General features: G+C 47.8%; 1 protein-coding gene across 2 annotated transcripts; it reads right to left on the minus strand.

The window, feature by feature from the left end:
* Window positions 1–2,576: 2,576 nt before the first annotated feature.
* Window positions 2,577–19,883, minus strand: LOC136587974 (glutathione S-transferase P 1-like). Of its 2 annotated transcripts, XM_066586829.1 has the most exons (7): window positions 19,767–19,883; window positions 15,556–15,591; window positions 12,260–12,372; window positions 10,969–11,056; window positions 10,757–10,860; window positions 9,889–9,996; window positions 2,577–2,908 (listed from the first exon to the last, which is right to left on the minus strand). In XM_066586829.1, the coding sequence occupies exons 1-7, from the start codon at window positions 19,828–19,830 to the stop codon at window positions 2,708–2,710; spliced, it is 714 nt and encodes a 237-aa protein (XP_066442926.1). In that variant the 5' UTR covers window positions 19,831–19,883; the 3' UTR covers window positions 2,577–2,707. The 2 variants fall into 2 exon arrangements, with proteins under 2 accessions (XP_066442926.1, XP_066442927.1); XM_066586830.1 differs by lacking the exon at window positions 9,889–9,996.
* Window positions 19,884–22,367: the final 2,484 nt, after the last annotated feature.

Below are 22,367 nucleotides of genomic sequence, written 5' to 3' on the forward strand. Positions count from 1 at the left end.
ATAATAAATAAAAATAGGCAGCGGCATGACAGTCCTGGTCGCATATATGAAGATTTTATTTGCAGACACAAGGCTCTATTTCAGAGCAATTTCCGCATGGACAGCTTCCATTGTAGTTAATGGAAGCTGTCCGAACCGCGGCCCGTCTGGAATTACAATTCTGGAAAGGCCTCAGGATCCGCTTTATCGCCTAGCGACGGCACAAGGTAATATGTACTATGCATTTACGCCGGCGGCCCATCCGCAGTACAGAAGCAAGGAAGAAAAACAAGTACGCAGGGGCACCGCCAGTGGGCACAGGCGGATTCTGTGCAGGATTTCCCACACAGAATCCATGCATGCTGTGTGCAGGCGGCCTGAAGGCTAACAAAAATACATGATGCTATTGCAAGCTTTCAAATTTCTCAGGATTCTTCCTCAGGCATAATGAAATAGACTCGAAGAAGCATGCATATATATACACGCACACGTACTTATGACAAGGCACAGACATGGGTGTGATTCATTTGTACTTAAAAGGATACTACAACAGGATAAGTAGAGAAATAAAAACATACTTAAATAGTCACTGATAAAGATGTGAAGGTTTTATGGTCTCTGAATTAGTGTTAGGGGGTCACCAGGCCATCAGTGTTATCTGTGCTTTAGATGTCTCATACTTCCCAGTCACGCATGAATCCTCTTAAAGAATATAGGCGTCTATTGAAACTGTAAAAAGTTGTTAGAAATTTATAGTCCCAATTTCTTCTGTGGCTTTGTGATTTGAAATCGCCTTTAAGTATAATAACGTTCAGGTGGTCTTTGTTGTGTCCGTGACTAAAAAAAAAAAGTTCTTGGACACAGATAAATCGGTCTTTAATTATCTCTTTAATTTTTGTGGTTGAGACCTCATCATCGCTTTCAGTCTTTGCCTTGTTTCTCCAACAGGACATTCACTGTACCAGATCAGGTACACAACATTGGACGTGGTACATGTGAATGTCCCCGGGGTCTTATAGTCCTGCTGTGTATTGGGGATTTGTATACTGTCCGCAGTTAGTACATGTGAGCAGGTCTTGCTGCTCCTTACATTGCAGGGATAAGTTCCCGAACCCTCCCCTTCTGTGTTACAGGCAACCCACAAATCTGAGAAAATTTATAATCAGGAGTGCATTGCCCTCTGATACACCTTCATTGCAGGGATAATTACCTTTTTCATGTGTCTGAGTGCAATGCACTCCTGATTAGAAGTTTCCAGAACATAGACCACATGAAAGTTATTATACTTAAAAGGCAATTTCAAGTCAAAGCCACAGAAGAAAATCGGGAGTAGAAATTTCTAACAACTTTTGACACTTTCAATAGAGGCCTAAATTCAAGGGGATTCATGCGTGACTGGGAGGTATAAGGCCTCATGTCCACGGGGAAAATCAGATCCGCTGCAGATTCTCAATGGAGAATCTGCAGCGGGTCCCTCCTGCCCCGCGGACATGAGCGCCGAAAATAGCAATTTAAAAGCATTTACCTATCCGGCGCGGGCGGGGAATGTCAGCTGTTCCTCACGGCCGGATCTTCATTTTCGGCCGGCGGATGAATTCCTGACGCCGGCGGCACGTCGCCGGCACGTCGTCGACGTGCCGCGCGCATGCGCCGGGCACATCCGCCGAGCCGAAGCAAGGGAGATGCGGCCGTGAGGAAGAGCAGAGCTTCGCGGTCCGCTGCGGGTGAGTAAATGCTTTAAATTCCTATTTTAGGTCTCCCGCGGATCCGGACGGCTTCCATAGGCTTCAATAGAAGCCCGCGGGAGCCGTCCCCGCGAGAGACCCGCATGAAAATGGAGCATGGTCCAGATTTTTTCATGCTCCATTTTTTTTTAAATCCCTTTTATTGACCATCCGCGGGTATTTATGTACCCGCGGGTGGTCAATGCATCCCTATGGGATGCGGATCCGCATGCGGGAGATCCGCTGCGGATCCTAAATCATATTTTCCCCGTGGACATGAGCCCTAAGACATCTACAGCACAGATAACACTGACGTCCTGGTGACCCCCCCACCCTTCCTAATACTAATTCAGGGACCATAAAACCTTCACATCTTTATCAGTGGACTATTTAAGTATGTTTTTATTTCTCTTCTCTTCCAGTTGTAGTATCCTTTTAAGTGCAAATTAATCACATCCTTGTCTGTGCCTTGTCATATGTATATCTATCTATCTTCGGATCGATTTCATTATGCCTCGGGAAGAACCCTCAGCTCGCTATAACATCATGTATTTTTGTTAGCCATTAAAAGGTATCATATCTACAAGATTACTTGGTTTCTCTTGCTGGGAACAATCACATTTTGCCCTATTGGCTAACACCGTACCAAACCTTTTTTATCATACCAATCAATGTATCTCCCTGGTAAAAGTTAACAGATAAACCCCTAAGATGAGCTGATACTGGGTCCATACTGCCCTGCATCTGTCCCCTGCATGTATTTGGTAGTCTAGCAAACTTTAGGGTATAGATGGAAGCTTGACTACTGTGTCCATAGGAAACTCTGAGCCTGCCGTCTGGTGCCAGAAAACAAGAAGTGAGACGAGTCGCAGCGAAAATTAATAAAGTTTATTCCTAAACATTGAATAATAAACAAAAACAAACAAAACAAAAATGCTTGTTTAGGCAGTGAGTAGAGTCGGGTCCCGTAGATGCATTGTGGGGCTGATACTGGTTGTAAACATTTACTGGCCACTTGTATTTATTTTATTAGGCACAACCGGTCGGTTAATCCGAGCTTCAGATTTCAAGTATTCACTAAGTTTAGGGCGGGAAGCAATGCGATCCATGAATGCGGTAAGCAGAGGAAATGATGACACGCAATCTGGGAATAAGTAAAGGTGACAGTAGAGGAGGTCCAGGAGGTTGTAATCTGCATACGAGATCTGTGGGAAGAAGTAGCACAAATCAGTAATTAATAGACACTCTGTCCCCACACTTTCATTTAACCCCTTAGGGACCGGACACTTTTTAGGGATATTATTACCCATGTGGTGGTTTTACGGCCCTATTATATTTTCTTCAGCTACGAAAATTATTTATGCTGCGTTCATTTCTCTGTGACATATAGGGCGATTTTTGTTAGATTTCTTTTCTGTTGTTCAGTTTCATTATGGGTAAAAAAAATTTTTTAAAGTTTTTAATCTATAGTAGTTTATTTTTAAAATTAGTATATTTACTAGAGATGAGCGAGCAGCAAAATGCTCGGGTGCTCGTTACTCGGGAAGAAATTTTTGCGATGCTCGAGGGTTCGTTTCGAGTAACGAACCCCATTGAAGTCAATGGGCGACCCGGGCATTTTTGTATTTCGCCGATGCTCGCTAAGGTTTTCATTTGTGAAAATCTGGGCAATTCAAGAAAGTGATGGAAACGACACAGAAACATATAGGGCAGGCGAGGGGCTACATGTTGGGCTGCATCTCAAGTTCCCAGGTCCCACTATTAAGCCACAATAGCGGCAAGAGTGCCCCCCCCCCCAACAATTTTTACTTCTGAAAAGCCCTCATTAGCAATGCATACCTTAGCTAAGCACCACACTACCTCCAACAAAGCACAATCACTGCCTGCATGACACTCCGCTGCCACTTCTCCTGGGTTACATGCTGCCCGACCCCCCCCCCCCACACGACCCAGTGTCCACAGCGCACACCAAAGTGTCCCTGCGCAGCCTTCAGCTGCCCTCATGCCATACCACCCTCATGTCATATATATATATATATATATATATATATATGCTGTACAGAAGCAATGAGAAATCCAATCCTGTGCCACCTCCATCTGGAGCTGCACACGTGGGCATAGCAATGGGGAACCTATGTGCCACACACTATTCATTCTGTCAAGGTGTCTGCATGCCCCAGTCAGACTGCGGTTTTTTATAAATAGTCACAGGCAGGTACAACTCCGCAATGGGAATTCCGTGTGCACCCACAGCATGGGTGGCTCCCTGGAACCCACCGGCTGTACATAAATGTATCCCATTGCAGTGCCCTGGACAGCAGAGCTAACGTCAGATTAAATGCAGGTGGGCTTCGGCCCACACTGCATGCCCCAACCTGACCGGGGTTTTTAATTCAGACACAGGCAGGTACAACTCCCTATTGTGAAGTCTCTGTGGACCCACAGCATGGGTGGCTCCCTGGAACCCACCGGCGGTACATAAATATATCCCATTGCATTGCCCATCGCAGCTGAGGTAATGTCATGTTAAATGCATGTCGGCTTCGACCCACACTGCATGCCCCAGTCAGACTGGGGTTCTTTAGAAGTAGACACATGCAGTTACAACTCCGTGTGGACCGACAGCATGGGTAGCTCCCTGGAACCCACCGACGGTACATAAATATGTCCCATTGCAGTGCCCAGCACAGCTGAGGTAATGTCATGTTTAATGCAGGTGGGCTTCGGCCCACACTGCATGCCCCAGTCAGACTGGGGTTCTTTAGAAGTGGACACATGCAGTTACAACTCCGTGTGGACCGACAGCATGGGTGGCTCCCTGGAACCCACCGGCGGTACATAAATATATCCCATTGCAGTGCCTAGCACAGCTGATGTAACGTCAGCTTTAATGCAGGTGGGCAAAAAATTAATTGGATTACACTGTAGGCGAGGGCCCCAAAAAATTGGTGTACCAACAGTACTAATGTACCTCAGAAAAATTGTCCATGCCCAACCAAGAGGGCAGGTGAAACCCATTAATCGCTTTGGTTAATGTGGCTTAATTGGTTACTAGGCCTGGAGGCAGCCCAGTTAAAATAAAAATTGGTTCAGGTGCAAGTTTCAATGCTTTAATGAGCATTGAAACGTATAAAAATTGTTTACAAAAATTATATGACTGAGCCTTGTGGGCCTAAGAAAAATTGCCCGTTCGGTGTGATTACGTCAGGTTTCAGGAGGAGGAGGATGAATATTATACACAGATTGATGAAGCTAAAAGGTCCACGTTTTTGATGGGGATAGAGAACGATGCTTCCATCCGCGGCTGCAGCCTACGTATTGCTTAGGTATCGCTGCTGTCCGCTGGTGGAGAAGAGAAGTCTGGGGAAATCCAGGCTTTGTTCATCTTGATGAGTGTAAGCCTGTCGGCACTGTCGGTTGACAGGCTGGTACGCTTATCTGTGATGATTCCCCCAGCCGCACTAAACACCCTCTGACAAGATGCTAGCCGCAGGACAAGCAAGCACCTCCAGGGCATACAGCGCGAGTTCAGGCCACGTGTCCAGCTTCGACACCCAGTAGTTGTAGGGGGCAGAGGCGTCACAGAGGACGGTCGTGCGATCGGCTACGTACTCCCTCACTATCCTTTTACAGTGCTCCCGCCGACTCAGCCTTGACTGGGGAGCGGTGACAAAGTCTTGCTGGGGAGCCAGAAAGCTGTCAAAGGCCCTAGAGAGTGTTCCCCTGCCTGTGCTGTACATGCTGCCTGATCTCTGCGCCTCCCCTGCTACCTGGCCCTCGGAACTGCGCCTTTGGCCACTAGCGCTGTCGGATGGGAATTTTACCATCAGTTTGTCCGCCAGTGTCCTGTGGTATAGCATCACTCTCCAACCCCTTTCCTCTTCGGGCATGAGAGTGGAAATGTTCTCCTTATACCGTGGGTTGAGCAGTGTGTACACCCAGTAATCCGTAGTGGCCAGAATGCGTGTAACGCGAGGGTCACGAGAAAGGCATCCTAACATGAAGTCAGCCATGTGTGCCAGGGTACCTGTACGCAACACATGGCTGTCCTCACTAGGAAGATCACTTTCAGGATCCTCCTCCTCCTCCTCCTCCTGCCATACACGCTGAAAGGATGACAGGCAAGCAGCATGGGTACCCTCAGCAGTGGGCCAAGCTGTCTCTTCCCCCTCCTCCTCATCCTCCTCATGCTCCTCCTCCTCCTCCTCAACGCGCTGAGATATAGACAGGAGGGTGCTCTGACTATCCAGCGACATATTGTCTTCCTCCGCCTCTGTTTCCGAGCGCAAAGCGTTTGCCTTTATGCTTTGCAGGGAACTTCTCAAGAGGCATAGCAGAGGAATGGTGACGCTAATGATTGCAGCATCGCCGCTCACCATCTGGTAGACTCCTCAAAGTTTCCAAGGACCTGGCAGATGTCTGCCAACCAGGCCCACTATTCTGTAAAGAATTGAGGAGGCTGACTCCCACTGCGCCACCCATGTTGGAGTTGGTATTCCACTATAGCTCTACGCTGCTCATAGAGCCTGGCCAACATGTGGAGCGTAGAGTTCCACCATGTGGGCACGTCGCACAGCAGTCGGTGCACTGGCAGATGAAACCGATGTTGCAGGGTGCGCAGGGTGGCAGTGTTTGTGTGGGACTTGCGGAAATGTGCGCAGAGCCGGCGCACCTTTCCGAGCAGGTCTGACAAGCGTGGGTAGCTTTTCAGAAAGCGCTGAACCACCAAATTAAAGACGTGGGCCAGGCATGGCACGTGCGTGAGGCTGCTGAGCTGCAGAGCCGCCACCAGGTTACGGCCGTTGTCACACACGACCATGCCCGGTTGGAGGCTCAGCGGCGCAAGCCAGCGGTCGGTCTGCTCTGTCAGACCCTGCAGCAGTCCGTGGGCCTCTTCTCTCCTAAGCTGAGTAGTTTCAGCACGGCCTGCTGACGCTTGCCCACCGCTGTGCTGCCGTGCGACACCGACTGCTGGCGACGTGCTGCTGCTGACACATCTTGATTGCGAGACAGAGGTTGCGTAGGAGGAGGAGGGTGGTTTAGTGGAGGAAGCATACACCGCTGCAGATACCACCACCAAGCTGGGGCCCGCAATTCTGGGGGTGGGTAGGACGTGAGCGGTCCCAGGCTCTGACTCTGTCCCAGCCTCCACTAAATTCACCCAATGTGCCGTCAGGGAGATGTAGTGGCCCTGCCCGCCTGTGCTTGTCCACGTGTCCGTTGTTAAGTGGACCTTGGCAGTAACCGCGTTGGTGAGGGCGCGTATAATGTTGCGGGAGACGAGGTCGTGCAGGGCTGGGACAGCACATAGGGAAAAGTAGTGGCGACTGGGAACTGAGTAGCGCGGGGCCGCCGCCATCATACCTTTGAAAGCCTCCCTTGTAGGGTGCTTGGCCATCATATGTCTGTGCATGCTGGTGGTGGTGGTGAGGCTGGTGGTGGTGGCTCCCCGGCTGATCTTGGCGCGACAAAGGTTGCACACCACTGTTCGTCGGTCGTCTGCACTTAGTGAAAAACTGCCAGACCTTTGAGCACCTCGGCCTCTGCAGGGTGGCATGGCGCGAGGGGGCGCTTTGGGAAACAGTTGGTGGATTATTCGGTCTGGCCCTGCCTCTACCCCTGGCCACCGCACTGCCTCTTCCAACCTGCCCTGCTGCTGCAATTGCCTCCCCCTCTGAAGACCTGTCCTCAGTAGGCGTAGCAAACCAGGTGGGGTAAGTCACCTCATCGTCCTGCTGCTCTTCCTCCGAATCCTCTGTGCGCTCCTCCCTCGGACTTACTCCAATTACTACTACCTGAGTGATAGACAACTGTGTCTCATCGTCATCGTCCTCCTCACCCACTGAAAGCTCTTGAGACAGTTGCCGGAAGTCCCCAGCCTCATCCCCCGGGCCTCGGGAACTTTCCAAAGGTTGGGCATCGGTCACGACAAACTCCTCCAGTGGGAGAGGATTCGGAACCATTGCTGCCCATTCTGGGTAGGGGCCCGAGAACAGTTCCTGGGAGTCTGCCTGCTCCTCAGAATGTGTCATTATAATGGAGTGAGGAGGCTGGGAGGAAGGAGGAGAAGCAGCCAGAGGATTCAGAGTTGCAGCAGTGGACGGCGCAGAATTCTGGGTGGTCGATAGATTGCTGGATGCACTTTCTGCCATCCACGACAGGACCTGCTCACACTGCTCATTTTCTAATAAAGGTCTACCGCGTGGACCCATTAATTGTGAGATGAATGTGGGGACGCCAGAAACATGCCTCTCTCCTAATCCCGCAGCAGTCGGCTGCGATACACCTGGATCAGGAGCTCGGCCTGTGCCCACACCCTGACTTGGGCCTCCGCGTCCTTGCCCGCGTCCACGTCCTCTAGGCCTACCCCTACCCCTCAGCATGGTGTATTACCAGTAGTGCAGAAACAGAACGCTGTAATTAAATGTGCCGCTTATTGGCCTGTGGTTGGAGGCTGACTTCGCTTACGGAACACACAGCAGAGGCAGGAAAGAATTTTGCGCAAGCCTGCTGTAACACTTAGCTGGCTGCGTATGAATTAGGACAACTACCCCCAGCAGAGACGCAGTATAGTCAGGACGGTCACAGGCAGCCCAAATACATTTTTTTTCCCAAATTTTTTTTGGAAAAGCCCACGGCGTATATAGATTGTATATGTCTTTCACTGTCCCTGCCTCACCACTAAGACTGGCCATGGACTATGTAAAATTACTGCAGGACGCAATGCTCTGCACGGCCGATATACAAAAAAAAAAAAAAGTGCAACACTGCAAAAAGCAGCCTCAACAGTACTGCACACAGTCAGATGTGGCCCTAAGAAGGACCATTGGGGTTCTTGAAGCCTAAAATACTCCTAACACTCTCCCTATAGCAGCTCCACCAAGATACCACTTTCCCTCCTCTATGTCAGAACGCATCTGTGGCGAGCCGCGGGAGGGGGCCGATTTTTATACTCGGGTAACACCTGATCTCGCCAGCCACTCACTGCAGGGGGGTGGTATAGGGCTTGAAAGTTGCAGGGGGAAGTTGTAATGCCTTCCCTGTCTTTCTATTGGCCAGAAAAGCGCGCTAACGTCTCAAAGATGAAAGTGAAAGTAACTCGTACATCGCGTGGTGCTCGCCTCTAGTAACGAGCATCTCGAACACGCTAATACTCGAACGAGTATCAAGCTTGGACGAGTACGTTTGCTCATCTCTAATATTTACACTAAAATAAAGCACAGCAATGGGTTCCTCATTTTGTTTCAGGATCTTTTGGTATATAATTTGTATAATCCTGGATTACTGGGCGCATATGGCGACAGCATTGGGGCATTTTCTTTTTTTTTTTAAAATATATTTTTATTTTACTCTGTAATTTCTTTTTTACTTATTTCAGTATCAATTTTTTTTACCATCTATGTCCTCTATCAGGTCATATAAGACCTCTGGGGGTCATTCACATTGTCTTTTTTTTTCTTTTAATTTCACTTTTTAATTGTAGCTGGGGCATCCATAGGAGCCCCAGTTACAGGAAAAAGAACCTAACCCTAGTGTAATAGTAATCACTAAGAGTTAATCTGGCTCAGCTAGGACCCTGCAGCTCTGCCATGGCAGTGACCATCCAGCAGTCACCATTTTTCCCCCGGGATGAATAGCAGAAGTAATACTTCCACTTTTGTGATTTACCATATATTGCTCACTGAGTGCTATGTAACCTCCAAGAGAGAAGGCAGAAGTGACTAAAAACCGCTTCTCCTCCGGGTCCTTAGCTGTGACTGACACCTGAGGACCCAACTCAATATTGCAGCATCTTTAATCACATTTTTACCATTGACCGGAATTAAAGCCCAGAATCAAGTGCCGTAAATTTATGGCCCTATCATAGTGACCTCCATTGATCACTTGCCTGAATGAACAAACCAAGCACTGTGCGCCTTCGGCTGAGATCAGGCTTTTTAGGCTGTTCTAGTAGAATCGTTAATATTGGCACAATGCTCAGTTGAGTGCTTCTGCCTCTTTGTTCCACTGACAGTTGGGGGGCATATATTTTATATACGGACCTATAGACCCTGTTTTTACACTTTAATAGACTGTGGCTTTACAGCTGGTTGGCAACCCTGGACCTGACTGCCAACCCCTCCGAACAATGGCCAATTGGACTGTTTTTACAAAACCATTTGTATTTCACTTTAGTGGTCATTACCTTATCTCCAACTAAATATTTGATTCCATTACAGTTCTGGGAAAGAATCCTCTCAAATGCTGACAAGTGTTTGGCAAGTTCAGTTGCATACTTCTCTTTACCCGTCTCCTGTAAAATAAAGTATTCTGCAGTGTATAAAGCATATTTGTTCGATCTCACCCCTGTCTACATGAAGCTATACATCGGGGCAATGTATATCTGCATCCCCCAATCTATATTAAAGGAGACCTGCTACATTGGATCATGTGTCCCCTGTTAATGTCCGGTGTTCAGCCCATCGGACAGCACACAGACAGAATGTCCAAGTGCTATCTAATGTGAGTTGTACCCAAGAATCTCCGGCACAACTTTTAAATTGCCCGTGTACATGTACCCTAACTCCTTCCCAACATGTGACATTCATATACCTCACATGTCACAGGGGAAAGTATGAAGCAGCCTCAGTAACTGAGCCCTCTCCATATCCGGTGGAGTCCAGCTCTGTTATAAAGCTGACATTCACCTGTAATGGCCAGAAGTGGAGATAACTCCGATCCCAGCCATATAACCCCACAGTTGTTACTGACTTTAGCATCCAAGCAGCTAGACACAAAAATGGGTGTGGCAGAAAGTAGTTAATTATTGAAATCATGCTCACTGTGGGCTTATGAGTCCAGTGGGCGGTCCCACTCCATGATTGACAGGTATCTCTGCATGCACTCCGCCCACTGGACTCAAGCTCAGACAAAGCAATTAACAGAAAAAGGTTTGGTACTGCAGTTTAGTCCATGCAGTGTATTATAGCTGAGTTGCATTACTATTTTTTATTCCAGGGAAATCCATTTAATTAGAACTAAAGTTTTTGTGCCCATTTTTTTGGTATACATACAAGTTCAGTCATGAAAAAGCGGCTGTATTTCCCTCTCAAGTCTTCCACGCCATCATTCACCATGTCAATGAGTGCACTCTCCTGGTTGCCGGCCCCAGCAATACCTGAGAGAATACCAGACGTAGTTAATGGACAAATCACATTAATAATATAAGACTACAACAGTTAGAGATCGTAAACAGAATTTCATTTATGGAAACATAAAAACTTACCATATTTGCGTGCAAGGTATCTCAGGATGCTATTGCTCTGATACAGAACAAAGTCTCCATCTTTAAACTGTGGCAGCTGACCGAAAACCTGCAAGACCCCAAAGATTGATACAAAGGATGATAACAAGAACAATAATCCCCCCAGATACACACATGCACCATTTTTCTGCTTATTCTATTATTGAGTGACACGTATGCACTGGCGTCCCCTAGTGGTGGCCTCAGGTAGCCAGAATTTTAACATTTTACTCCATTATGTTTATGTAGGGGATCTGAAGTTCTGTATCAGAAAAAAATGGAGCTTTAATCACTGCAGGAAATACATCAGCACAGAAGTGTGAACATGTGCCATAGTAAAAGTCATCAGACTTAAAATGGGTGTTCCACAAAATTAAAGGGGTGTTCCATTTACCTTTGAAAATTTAATGGCAGGGGCAGATGTGGGAAAACAACAAACACAGCAGTACTTGCCTGTCCTCGGCGATCCAGCACTGCAGTCCCACAGTTGTCCGGGTCTCTGTTGACAGCAGTAGTCAGGTGACTGCTGCCTGCCAATCAGAGGCCAATGCATTACCAGGTGGAACTTCTGGCACCCAGGATCTGAGCATTGATGCCAGGAGTACAGGCGGTGACATTGCAACCTCGATTGACAGGCAGTGATCACCTGACTTGCACTGTCAATAGAAACTGGGACAACGATGGGGCTGCAATGTTGGATCACCTGAAATGGGTAAGTATTTGTTATTTTCCCACATCTGCACCCGCCATTAAATTTTCAAAAAGTAACGTTCAACCGCTTTAAGTTATCCCTTATCCAGAAGATAGGGGTGATGACTGGGGGTCTGAGCACTGGGACCCCTGCAGAGGAGGAGAACAGGAGATACATGAGCACTTGAAGTTGGTCATCTATGGTGGTTCTATTCAAATGACTAGAGTGGTGGCACACATCATGCCATCCATTTAGGGACGCTCCAGACTCCATGCTCCTGATTAGCAGGGCTGACCCACAGATCAGCTAGTTATACCCTATATTGTAGATAGAAGAAACTATTTAGTGGGCCAACCCCTCAGAGATTATGGCAGCCAGAGGCAAGACTGTGCAGCAGGAATGCAGCATATGATCACTGCTACCAAATCACCTTGCCAGGCATGCCTCACCAACAGCCAGGGTCAGACTGGCCCACCAGAGGCCAGCAGGTGGGTCAAGAAGGTCCTGGCACCATAATGAGCCTCTGCTATGTCTCTATGACATTGCATTTCATTTGTATAATATAGCACCAAAGTAACTCACAGCTTGTTGCTTAAGGTCAGATTCTCCTCCAAACCAGTCTGCAAATTGCACCACCTCTTCTTTCCATGTAGCCCCTTGATCTGCAAGTAGCATACGTATGCCCTCAGCTTTACCTATAAGTAAATATTGTGTGTTTTAGTAAATCAGAGAAGCAAGGAAGATTGTGAAGTAGGTTGCCTAGGGTCCCACAAAAGGGTTTTCTCTCTTCCCAGCAACAGTGGCACTTCTTCTCCCATGTCTGTCACTGGAATTGCAACTCAGTTCCATTCATTCGCAATAGCAAAGAGCCTGCGAGTAAAGCCCCATTTACACAAGATGATTATCGCTTAAAATTCACTCAAACTATATAAATGCTACCATCGTTTGCTTTTCGGACAAACAATGATTTTATGATGTGTTTAAAATCCATCATTTCGCCGGAGAGCTGATAGCAGGGACCGTAGGCTGTGATTCTCTACGGGAGCGCTGATAACATTGTATTCAGCTGCTGTCCCACGGCAGAACAATGGAGCTGTATGCAGATAACAGACCACCTGCTGTTCTCTGCATACAGCTCAGGAAGGCTCATTTACATGCAAATGAAGCTAATAAGCAACTAATGGGCATTAGTGCCCTTTAGCAGCTTATGCAAAATGATCGCTCAAACTGTCATTCTCCCTATCGTTTGAACAAATTTTGAGAGATCATCTTTGCATGCAAATGGGGCTTAAGGCCACATGCACAGGTGCAGGTTGGATTCCACATGCGGGAGCCCGTAGCGGAATCCGACACTGTGTCCAGCCGACATCCGCGTGTACCTGTATTTTCTTCTTCTTTTCTGTACTGCGGATGGTCTGCACGGCTCACCATCAAACATGCGCAGTACAGATTTTTTTTTTAAACTCCTGCTTTTCCCACGGAATCCGCATTCCGTCTGCAATGTCAATTGCGGACAGGCCGCGGGTCGGACGACTTCCATTGACTTCAATGGAATCTGCCTGTGCGGGAACTGCAGTAAAATAGAGCATGCTGCGATTTTTCATCCACAAGTGGAAACCGCAATTGGTTTCCATTCGTGTGCATGAAGAATCATTTTTCCATAGCATGCTATGGAGGGTTATTGCTGCGGAATCCAGAGCAAGAATCCGCCCATGTGCATGAAGCCCTAAGAGCAGCACTGTTTCGGGAGACAAGCAGACCCTTTTTTCTAAACCAGGACAATTCCTTCAACAATTATAAGGCTGCTGTGTTCACATGGGACATGTTTGATATTGACTAACCAACTAAAAGAAGCCCAGCAGTGTATACATAATATACTAGAGGGTGTGGACGGCAGGCACATTTGTTCATATACACAGTAGCTGCTTAGAAAATTATGGTGGCAAACACTAAGTCCAAATGTGGAAGTATAGTGGCCCAGAGCTAGTGGGGCCCCTCCATAAGTGTGAATGTGTTTGTCTTGTGCAATTGTATTGTCAGGGTCTTCTATGTGTATGCATTTGATGCGTATTGCACCTCTGCGGCACTAAATGGGTTAACGTCTGGGTTATGTCTGAGAAATGTATCATGTTGTAAGTCATGTGGTCGTGCTATGTACATGTGTTTGCAAGGATGCTGTGCAAGGCAGTCCAAGAGAGTCTGGGAAGTCAGTCTGAGTCAAGAGTGCTAGCAGTGGAGCCTGTCTTAGGCCGGCTTCATACTGGCGATAGACTATTTTGCGTAGTGAGTGTGAGTGAAAACGCATGAAAATGAAACTAATGATTTTCATTCTCCTTTGCAATGCCTTCACTGCACACTCACAGCGCTAAGAAAAAGCAGCACTATCGCCCATTGTTTTCAATGGGGTTGGTGCCAGTAGCGCTGGCCCCATTGAAAACGTAGGCAGTACATTGCGCAACTCTGCCACAGCTGTGACATCTGTGGCAGAGGTCCACAATGCTATCCATTGCTTTCAATGGGGCTGGCGCTGCTGCAGCCCAATTGAAAGCAATGGATTGCAGGCAAGCACCACAGCAATGATTTTCGGGGAAGGGCTTAAAATATAAGCCCTTTCCTGCAAATCTTCTTTAGCTGTAAAGAAAAGTAAAAAAAATGGCTGAGGGCTGCATGTGATTTACTGAGCGCCGTGACCAATCACAGGCCTCGCTCACCTGTCAATCAATGACGGCTGGGTACTACCCCTGATTGGTTACAGCACTCAGCCAGTCAGAAGCAGCCCTTTCTGGGGGCGGGGATTTTTTTATTCCTGGCCTCCAGAAGACAAAAGACGTCTGCCGGGGCCGGAGAGAAGAGCTGGTCAACTCTTCTAGGTGAGTTAATTAATTAATTTTTTTGCTTTTCTTTACAGCTAGAGAAGATTTTCAGGGAAGGGCTTATATTTCGAGCAATTGAAAGCAATTGATAGCATCGCGGACCTCTGCCACAGCTGTGACAGCTGTGTCAGGGGAGTGCGATGTACTGCCTATGTTCTCAATGGAACCAACGCTGCTGGCGCCGGCCACATTGAAAGCAATGGGTGATAGCGCTGCGAGTGTGCAGTAAAGGCATCGCAAATGAGAATGAAACCATTGAAAATCATTGGTTTCATTTTCATACGTTTTCACTCACTCTCGCAACGCAAAATAGCCTATCACCAGTGTGAAGCCAGCCTTAAAGAGAAAAAGGAACTTTTATTAAGTGAGAGAAAGTGTGCCTCATCTTAGGAGGATCCCCAAGATGGAAGAGGCTGAACGATGGCCCGATGTCTGCTCTGGGCCCAATTCACCCAGACCATCTCGGTGCTAGCATGGAGTACTTGAAGAGAATGAGAGGAGCTGCCATGCAACCTCTAAATGTTAGTGTGTACCGGTAGAGAGCTGGAGAGAAAGTGAAGAGTGTCGCCGGGAGCAGAACCCCACAGATAACTGGGACTGTGGCTTCTTCTGCCATCCTGAGAAACCTCCCTGTCACACCACTATCCTGTTTGGCACCTGTGTTATGCTTGCTGATGTAACGTTTATGCATTGTTAATAGTTTATCCAAGTAAACAAGCTCTACTGACCATTGCTAGTTTTGCTTAGAAAGTAATCACTGGGTATGTGGACTATTTATTCCAACTTCTTGATTCACCGCAGATTGGGGTTTCCCTGTGAAACTCCCCCAGCAGTAACTTGTTCAGGTCCTGTGCTACCCCCTGAGGAGGAGATGGTAGAGCCCTGTGACAAGGCCACAATCTACCCAGCTATATCCTCGGCTGTGGGCCCACTCCTTGGATGCTGCAGAAGCCCCTCTAATTTACAGGTAAGCAAACAGTAACAGGTATAATTGTATCTACTTACCCCTTACTGGGAAATAGGTGATAACATATCCACTCACTAGAAAAGATGAAAAGTGAAATGTTAATATGGGTTCATATCCACAGGTGTATATACATAGAGGAAGAGGCTGCTGGAGGAAGTAGCCACACCGGCTTTATCCTTAATTTTAATGGGTGATGAAATCCTCTCCCCGCAGGTCCTATAAACAAGGGTGTGTGGAATAAACACAAGGAACATGGAAAACAGATGGAGTGAACACACGCTTAGCTCATTAGCTAGATCTTCTTATCTTACATGTTATGAAGAATGCGATCATTTCAGGAGAGAAAACTGATAGAGGAAGAAATTAAGGCTGGGTTCACGCAGGGCGGATTTGCCGTGGAAATTCCGTCCGAAACTTCGCTGCAGCAAATTCGTCTGCGGCCGCTAATCCCACGTTTAGCCAGCCATATTTAGCCAGCTGGCTGGAAGAACTTAGCCCCGCCCCCGTCCCACCTCCTCTCATTGCAAATAGTGCAGGGGGCGGAGAGGAGGCAGAGAGGGGGCGGGAGCTCAGAGCACTGCTCCCGGCTCTTCCAGCCTCCTCCCCCTGCAGATAGAGACGCCATATATCGGCTGGCATGAATACCCGGTCGATATACGGTCGTCTGAATGAGCCCTAAAGGATACTTTCACACGGGACAGAATTAGTCCATTTCTGTGTCACACTGTTATCTCTAGATGGGTTGAAAGCTTACTGCTGTGGAATGAAGGACGTTTTGTGGAAATCTTGTTGCGGATTTCTAACAAACAGGAGATTTAATTCCAAAATTAAAGTCTGCAAAAAAATGCAAGAAATTCTGCAAGATGTCCTGCAGAACGCATTCCGCAGTTAAAAATGCAACAAAATCCACACTAATGCTGCTCTTGCGCATTCAACAGCGCTTTTTAAATCACCCCATCATTGCAATGGGTGGTGGGGTGCGTTAAAAATAGCTGAAACACATTAAAATAGGGCAAACAGCGTTTACAAATCGGATGCTTGTCTGAAAAGCCCCATTGGAGGCGTTTTACAGTGCTTACTGTGGCGTTTCAAAGGGCCTGGGTGAGAGCGGCCTAATGGACACTGCGTCCTGCAGCCTATTCTGTCACATGTGAAAGCCTCCTAGTAACTAGACTTTCTGCCTGCATTTGACCTGGATAAAGGATTTTAATAAACGTTGTGATTAGAGATGAGCGAACGTGCTCGTTTAGGGCAATTACTCGAAAGAGCATCGCTTTTTTCGAGTAACTGCCTACTCGGGCGAAAAGATTCGGGGGGCGCCGGGGGTGGGAGGCGGCGGGGTAGCCCTCTGTCTCTCTCCCCCCCGAAACCCCCCGCTCACCCCCGGCGCCCCCCGAATCTTTTCACCCGATTAGGCAAATACTCGATCGAGTAATTGTTCTAAACGAGCACGTTCGCTCATCTCTAGTTTTGATATACCGTAAAACCTCTATTAACGTTGGTTATCTGTCCAAAAGCCATCAGCTTTACCTGAAACCGTTGCTACTAGAGGTAATTATTTACATATGAATCAATGTAAATCCAATTAATTTGTTCTGGACATTCTAAAAAAAACACACCAAACCACATTTATTGGAGAATAAATATGGTTTTTAATACCAAAAACAATAATAAATGAATCTAAAAGACTACTGTAAAGAATAAATGAACATTTAACATGTTATTCAACATGTTACTGTGTGCTATTTGTAGTGTTACATAGGACTGCATCTACTACATCATCTGTCCTCAGTGTTATCACTGTGTTCTCTGTGCTGTTCCATTAGAGTGCAATTGTACTATACTGTACTGTACTAGTGTATTATCCATCGCCGATGATGGAGAAGGGTGGGTTGCATTAGCAGAAGGAGGAGGAGATGCCGAGCGGGAGATAACATGGGTTCAGCAGCAAGGTCACGTGGACCAGCACACGCCGTTGTTATTAGAGGCAACCAATGTTACTAGAGACAAAAGTTTGGCTTAGAAAACGGCCTTATTTGAGATCGGCCTTAGTAGATGCCAATGCTAACAGAGGTTTTACTGTATTTAATAATAGGATTTTTTTATTTTTTTTTAAGTATTCCGGCTTGGCTTACAATTCCCAGTCATTATTATAAGACTTGCATAAAAAGTCTGACATTGACTTGCAGGAATGCTGCCTTCCAATAGGTGGCACTTTAGATATACTGTTCCATCTTCCCTATTTGCATATTTCCCAGAGAAACATGCATGGCTTTATTAGTCTCCTCACTCACCTTCTATGTCAGTGATGGCGAACCTTTTAGAGACAGAGTGCCCAAACTGCAACCCAAAACCCACTTATTTATCGCAAACTGCCAACATATCAGGAGGCGGGGCTTATCACGAGGTATAATTTTACCCCCGTCATTCTAAAAAGGACAGGGCCGCTTCAAAATAGACAGCGTACAGATTTTGACTGCTTTCTGGATGCGGAAATACAGCAGAATGTCCTCAGCGGAAATTTCTATGGAATATTCTCCAGCATTTCCGCATTCAAAGAGCAGTCAAAATCTGCACCCTGTCTATTTTAAAACAGCCCTGCCCATTTCCGCCACATGTAAACATACCCCAGCGGTAATAGTGACCCCCCTTCCCCCCCCCCCCCAAGCAATAATAGTCACGACCCCCCTTCTCAAGCTGCCCAATCGATAATAATGACCCTCCTCCATCGGCCCCAGCAATAATAGTGACCCCCCCTAGCGGCCCCCAATGGAATAGCGACATCCCACAGCGGCCCCCAATGGAATAGCGACATCCCACAGCGGCCCCCAATGGAATAGCGACATCCCACAGCGGCCCCCAATGGAATAGCGACATCCCACAGCGGCCCCCAATGGAATAGCGACATCCCACAGCGGCCCCCAATGGAATAGCGACATCCCACAGCGGCCCCCAATGGAATAGCGACATCCCACAGCGGCCCCCAATGGAATAGCGACATCCCACAGCGGCCCCCAATGGAATAGCGACATCCCACAGCGGCCCCCAATGGAATAGCGACATCCCACAGCGGCCCCCAATGGAATAGCGACATCCCACAGCGGCCCCCAATATAATAGCGACATCCCACAGCGGCCCCCAATATAATAGCGACATCCCACAGCAGCCCCCAATATAATAGCGACATCCCACAGCGGCCCCCAATATAATAGCGACATCCCACAGCGGCCCCCAATATAATAGCGACATCCCACAGCGGCCCCCAATATAATAGTGACATCCCACAGCGGCCCCTGTGTAATAGTGACATCCCACAGCGGCCTGTGGAAGATCCGCTCCTCCTCTGCTCGGCATTGCTGCTGGCACTGACCCCGATGCACACTGTGACGTCAGTGTGCTGCTGGACACCTCTCCTGCTCTCACGGAACCAAGTAGGAGACATCAGGGGAGGGGGGGGGGGGCTAACTATGACTTGTGCCAGCAGGGAGGGCTCTGTGTGCCACCTTTGGCACACGTGCCATAGGTTCACCACCACTGTTCTAGGTGCTCTCCTTAAGGAGAAATGATACCCTTCCTGACCAAAGAGTAAAGTTAACACACCCCTGTCATCTTGTTCATTTTCTGAACCATATGGCAACTTCCCTGATTAATCAGTTGCTAAACAGAGAGAAATCAGTAGTGCAATACCTGACACTGCCTGCAGACAAGGGTGGAGCTGTTAGTGCACTGTATTATTTCCCAGTGTTTGACCCCTATTTATCATAATTATATAATTGAAATTCAGAAGGTATATAAGTATAAGACCATGTTCACACGGGTCAAAAATGCTGCAGAATATCCACAGCAGAAAACTCCATTGCATTTCCGCATCCAAAACTAGTGCAGATTTTGATTGAAAATTTCGGCAGTTGCAGCGCTCCCTTCACCTCCCAAGTCCTCATGCTATCAGCGAAGCCTTACATCCGATGGCTTCTAGTGAGCAGGGTGCCTCTAGTCAGGTGATCCCGAAGTGGCAGCAGCTGACCAGGGGTTCTGCGCTAACCGCTGGCCACAAGATGAAACACTGCGCTGCTAGCACAAAGCTTTGGGAAGTGAGAGCTGCATCTGCTGAAATCAACGGCAGGTATGCAACTAATCTCAAGTCTTTTGCAGAAATGCTACAGATTTTGCAGAGGTATTTCGGCTATGTGTGAACGTCTCCTCAGGCATCAAATAACCCCAGGGAGCCGATCAAAAGATGAAGCCTTACTTGTCTGACCACTTGTGTAGGGAGCGTCCTCCAGAAGCTGGTATGTAGTGTCTACTAGCAGCATACGCTACTAGTTTATATAGAAAGCTGCTTCAGCTGAGTCACAGTGAGAACCTCACAAGATTTACTAGAGGGAGGAGATACAAACACAGTAATGGTGGAACGAGTAGAGAAAAATTCAGAAGGGGGAGTGCGAGAAAATTATAGGTCATAAAACAGGTATATCCTGAAGTCTGAGGTGTGGTAGAAAGTAACTCCGACTTTTCTACAACAGTGTAGGCCAGTGGTGGCGAACCTTTGGCACGCGTGCCAGAGGCAGCACTCAGAGGCCTCCCAGCTGGCACGCGCCGCCATCGGCCGCTCACCACTTGTGAATACCGGCAGGGGCCGCGGCTCCTCTGCCGGCATTCACTCAGCTGCGCTGCTAGCAGCGCCGATCCCGGCGCCCACTGTGACGTCAGTATGCAGCCGGGATTCTCCTCCCTCGACGTCTCCTCGGTACGCATATTAACCTTTTCCACAACACTTCTTCCCTATTCAGCGAGTTATTGGAATTACTGAATAGGGCAAAAGTGTTGAAAAAGTTAATATGCCCTCGGTGCTGGTGTATTATGTCGCCACCAGAAGTAAGGGGTGGCAACATAATACAATTGATGCACGCCCCCAGCTTCTGATTGGCTGGGGGCGGAGGACTGAGGCGAGGCTGGGAGCGCCGGCACAGGCAGCTGAGGGCCTGGCTAGCGACTCCGGCATAGAGGACAGCGCCGAGGCAGGGAGCGCTGGGACAGAGGATGGCAGAGGCTGAGGCGCAGGAGGAGAGTGCCCCACAACTGTGAGTGTAGGAGGGGAGGCTGTTATGGGATGTCACTATTACGCTGGGGGCCGCTGTGGGGGGTTGCTGTTACGCTGGGGGCCGCTTTTGGGATGTTGCTATTACTGCTGGGGTATGCTTACATGTGGCGGAAATAGGCAGGACTGTTTCAAAATTGACAGCTTTTTGACTGCTTTTTGGATGCGGAAATGCTACAGAATTTCCCACTGAGGACATTCTGCAGCATTTCCAAAAAGCAGTCAAAATCTGCACACTGTCTATTTTGAAGCAGCCCTGTCCTTTTTAGAACGACGGGGGTAAAATCATATGTCATGATAAGCCCCGCCCCCTGACATGTTGGCACTTTGCAGTAAATAAGTGGGTTTTGGGTTGCAGTTTGGGCACTCCGTCTCTAAAAGGTTCGCCATCACTGGTGTAGGCAATGAAAGGTGTGAGATATGGTGGTGGGGGTGTAGTGTCCCAGAACAGCATCCTAGACCCCTCCATGATTGTCATACATGTATTGTCTCATGTGGATGCACTGTGCAAATCTGTCATGTCAATCTTCTGTATGTGTGTTGCACAACTGCAGCGTCTGAGGGGTTAACTCCCATAAAATCATTGCCTGTCAGCTCTGTCTGCCTGCTGAATGTATCTATTCTTACTGTATCATGTGGTACAAGTGAGGCGATAAATGTGAGAGTCTGAGAGCGGGAAGGAATTTGGTCTTCAATCTGTGTTGGAGCAGGGTTCCATTTTACAAGGCGCTTCTGATAGGTCTTTGGCTTTATCTAGAAAGAAACGAGATAGGAAGATGAAGCTTTACATTTACTCCACATACTCTCCACTGATGTCAACACACTTCTTACGTCGGTATTCCAAGTTCTGTAAGCCTTGCAAAAAGAAGGATTTCAGTTGTGCCTCAAGCCAGTCATCCGTAGCAGCCATGGCATCAGAAATGGTGTGAAATTTCGTACCCTTGAGGTGTTTCTTCAGGTTTGGAAACAGATGATAGTCGGAGGGAGTTAGATCTGGTGAATAAGGTGGGTGGTCAACCAGCTGGAAGCCTAGCTCCACCAGTTTTACCGTGGTGGCTTGTGCAGTGTGAGCGGTGGCGTTGTCTTGCAGGAACAAGATTCCTTTGGACAGCTTGCCGCACCTTTTGGCCTTCAGAGCTGCCTTCAGTTGGTCCAAAAGTTTAATGTAATACCTTGCATTGATGGTGGAACCATTTTAATGGTAGTCCACTAGCAGCACGCCCTCCTTATCCCAGAACAGACGCCATCACCTTAGTGGCTGATTTTTGCACCTTGATCTTCTTTGGGCGAGGAGAACCACTGTGCCTCCACTCTTCTGACTGCTCCTTGGTTTCAGGGTCATACAAATAAATCCAGGTCTCATCCATAGTGACCAGTCGATCCAGGAAGTTCTTATCAGTCCGGAAACGCTGACAAATGGACCGGGAAGTTCTCACTTGATGCTTTTCTGATCTGTTGTCAAACATTTGGGGACCCACTTTGCAGACAGCTTCTTCATGTTCAAATGTTCATGGATAATGATGACACAAACACGTTCACCAGAAATCCCCATGATGTCTGCTATTCCTGCAGCTGAAATTGGCCAATTCTCCAGTATGAGGTTGTGCACAACATCGACGATCTACGAACAACAACCTCTGTCGGTTGTTAGGACGTTCCTTATCATTGGTGCTGAAGTGGCCCTAGTACCCTGTTGTACCACCTCTAGCTTGGATACAAGATGTGATATGGGTGGGCATGGAGGCTCTTGTA

This window comes from Eleutherodactylus coqui, chromosome 13, assembly GCF_035609145.1.
Source record: "Eleutherodactylus coqui strain aEleCoq1 chromosome 13, aEleCoq1.hap1, whole genome shotgun sequence".
Taxonomy (NCBI): Eukaryota; Metazoa; Chordata; class Amphibia; order Anura; family Eleutherodactylidae; genus Eleutherodactylus; species Eleutherodactylus coqui.

Coding starts and splice junctions, on each gene's coding strand:
- LOC136587974 (XM_066586829.1), bottom strand. CDS start 19,830: ATGCTGCTAGTAGACACTACATACCAGCTTCTGGAGGACGCTCCCTAC. Junction 10,861..10,968: donor ATACCTTGCACGCAAATATG/GTAAGTTTTTAT, acceptor GTATTCTCTCAG/GTATTGCTGGGGCCGGCAAC. Junction 9,997..10,756: donor GCTTTTTCATGACTGAACTT/GTATGTATACCA, acceptor TTTATTTTACAG/GAGACGGGTAAAGAGAAGTA.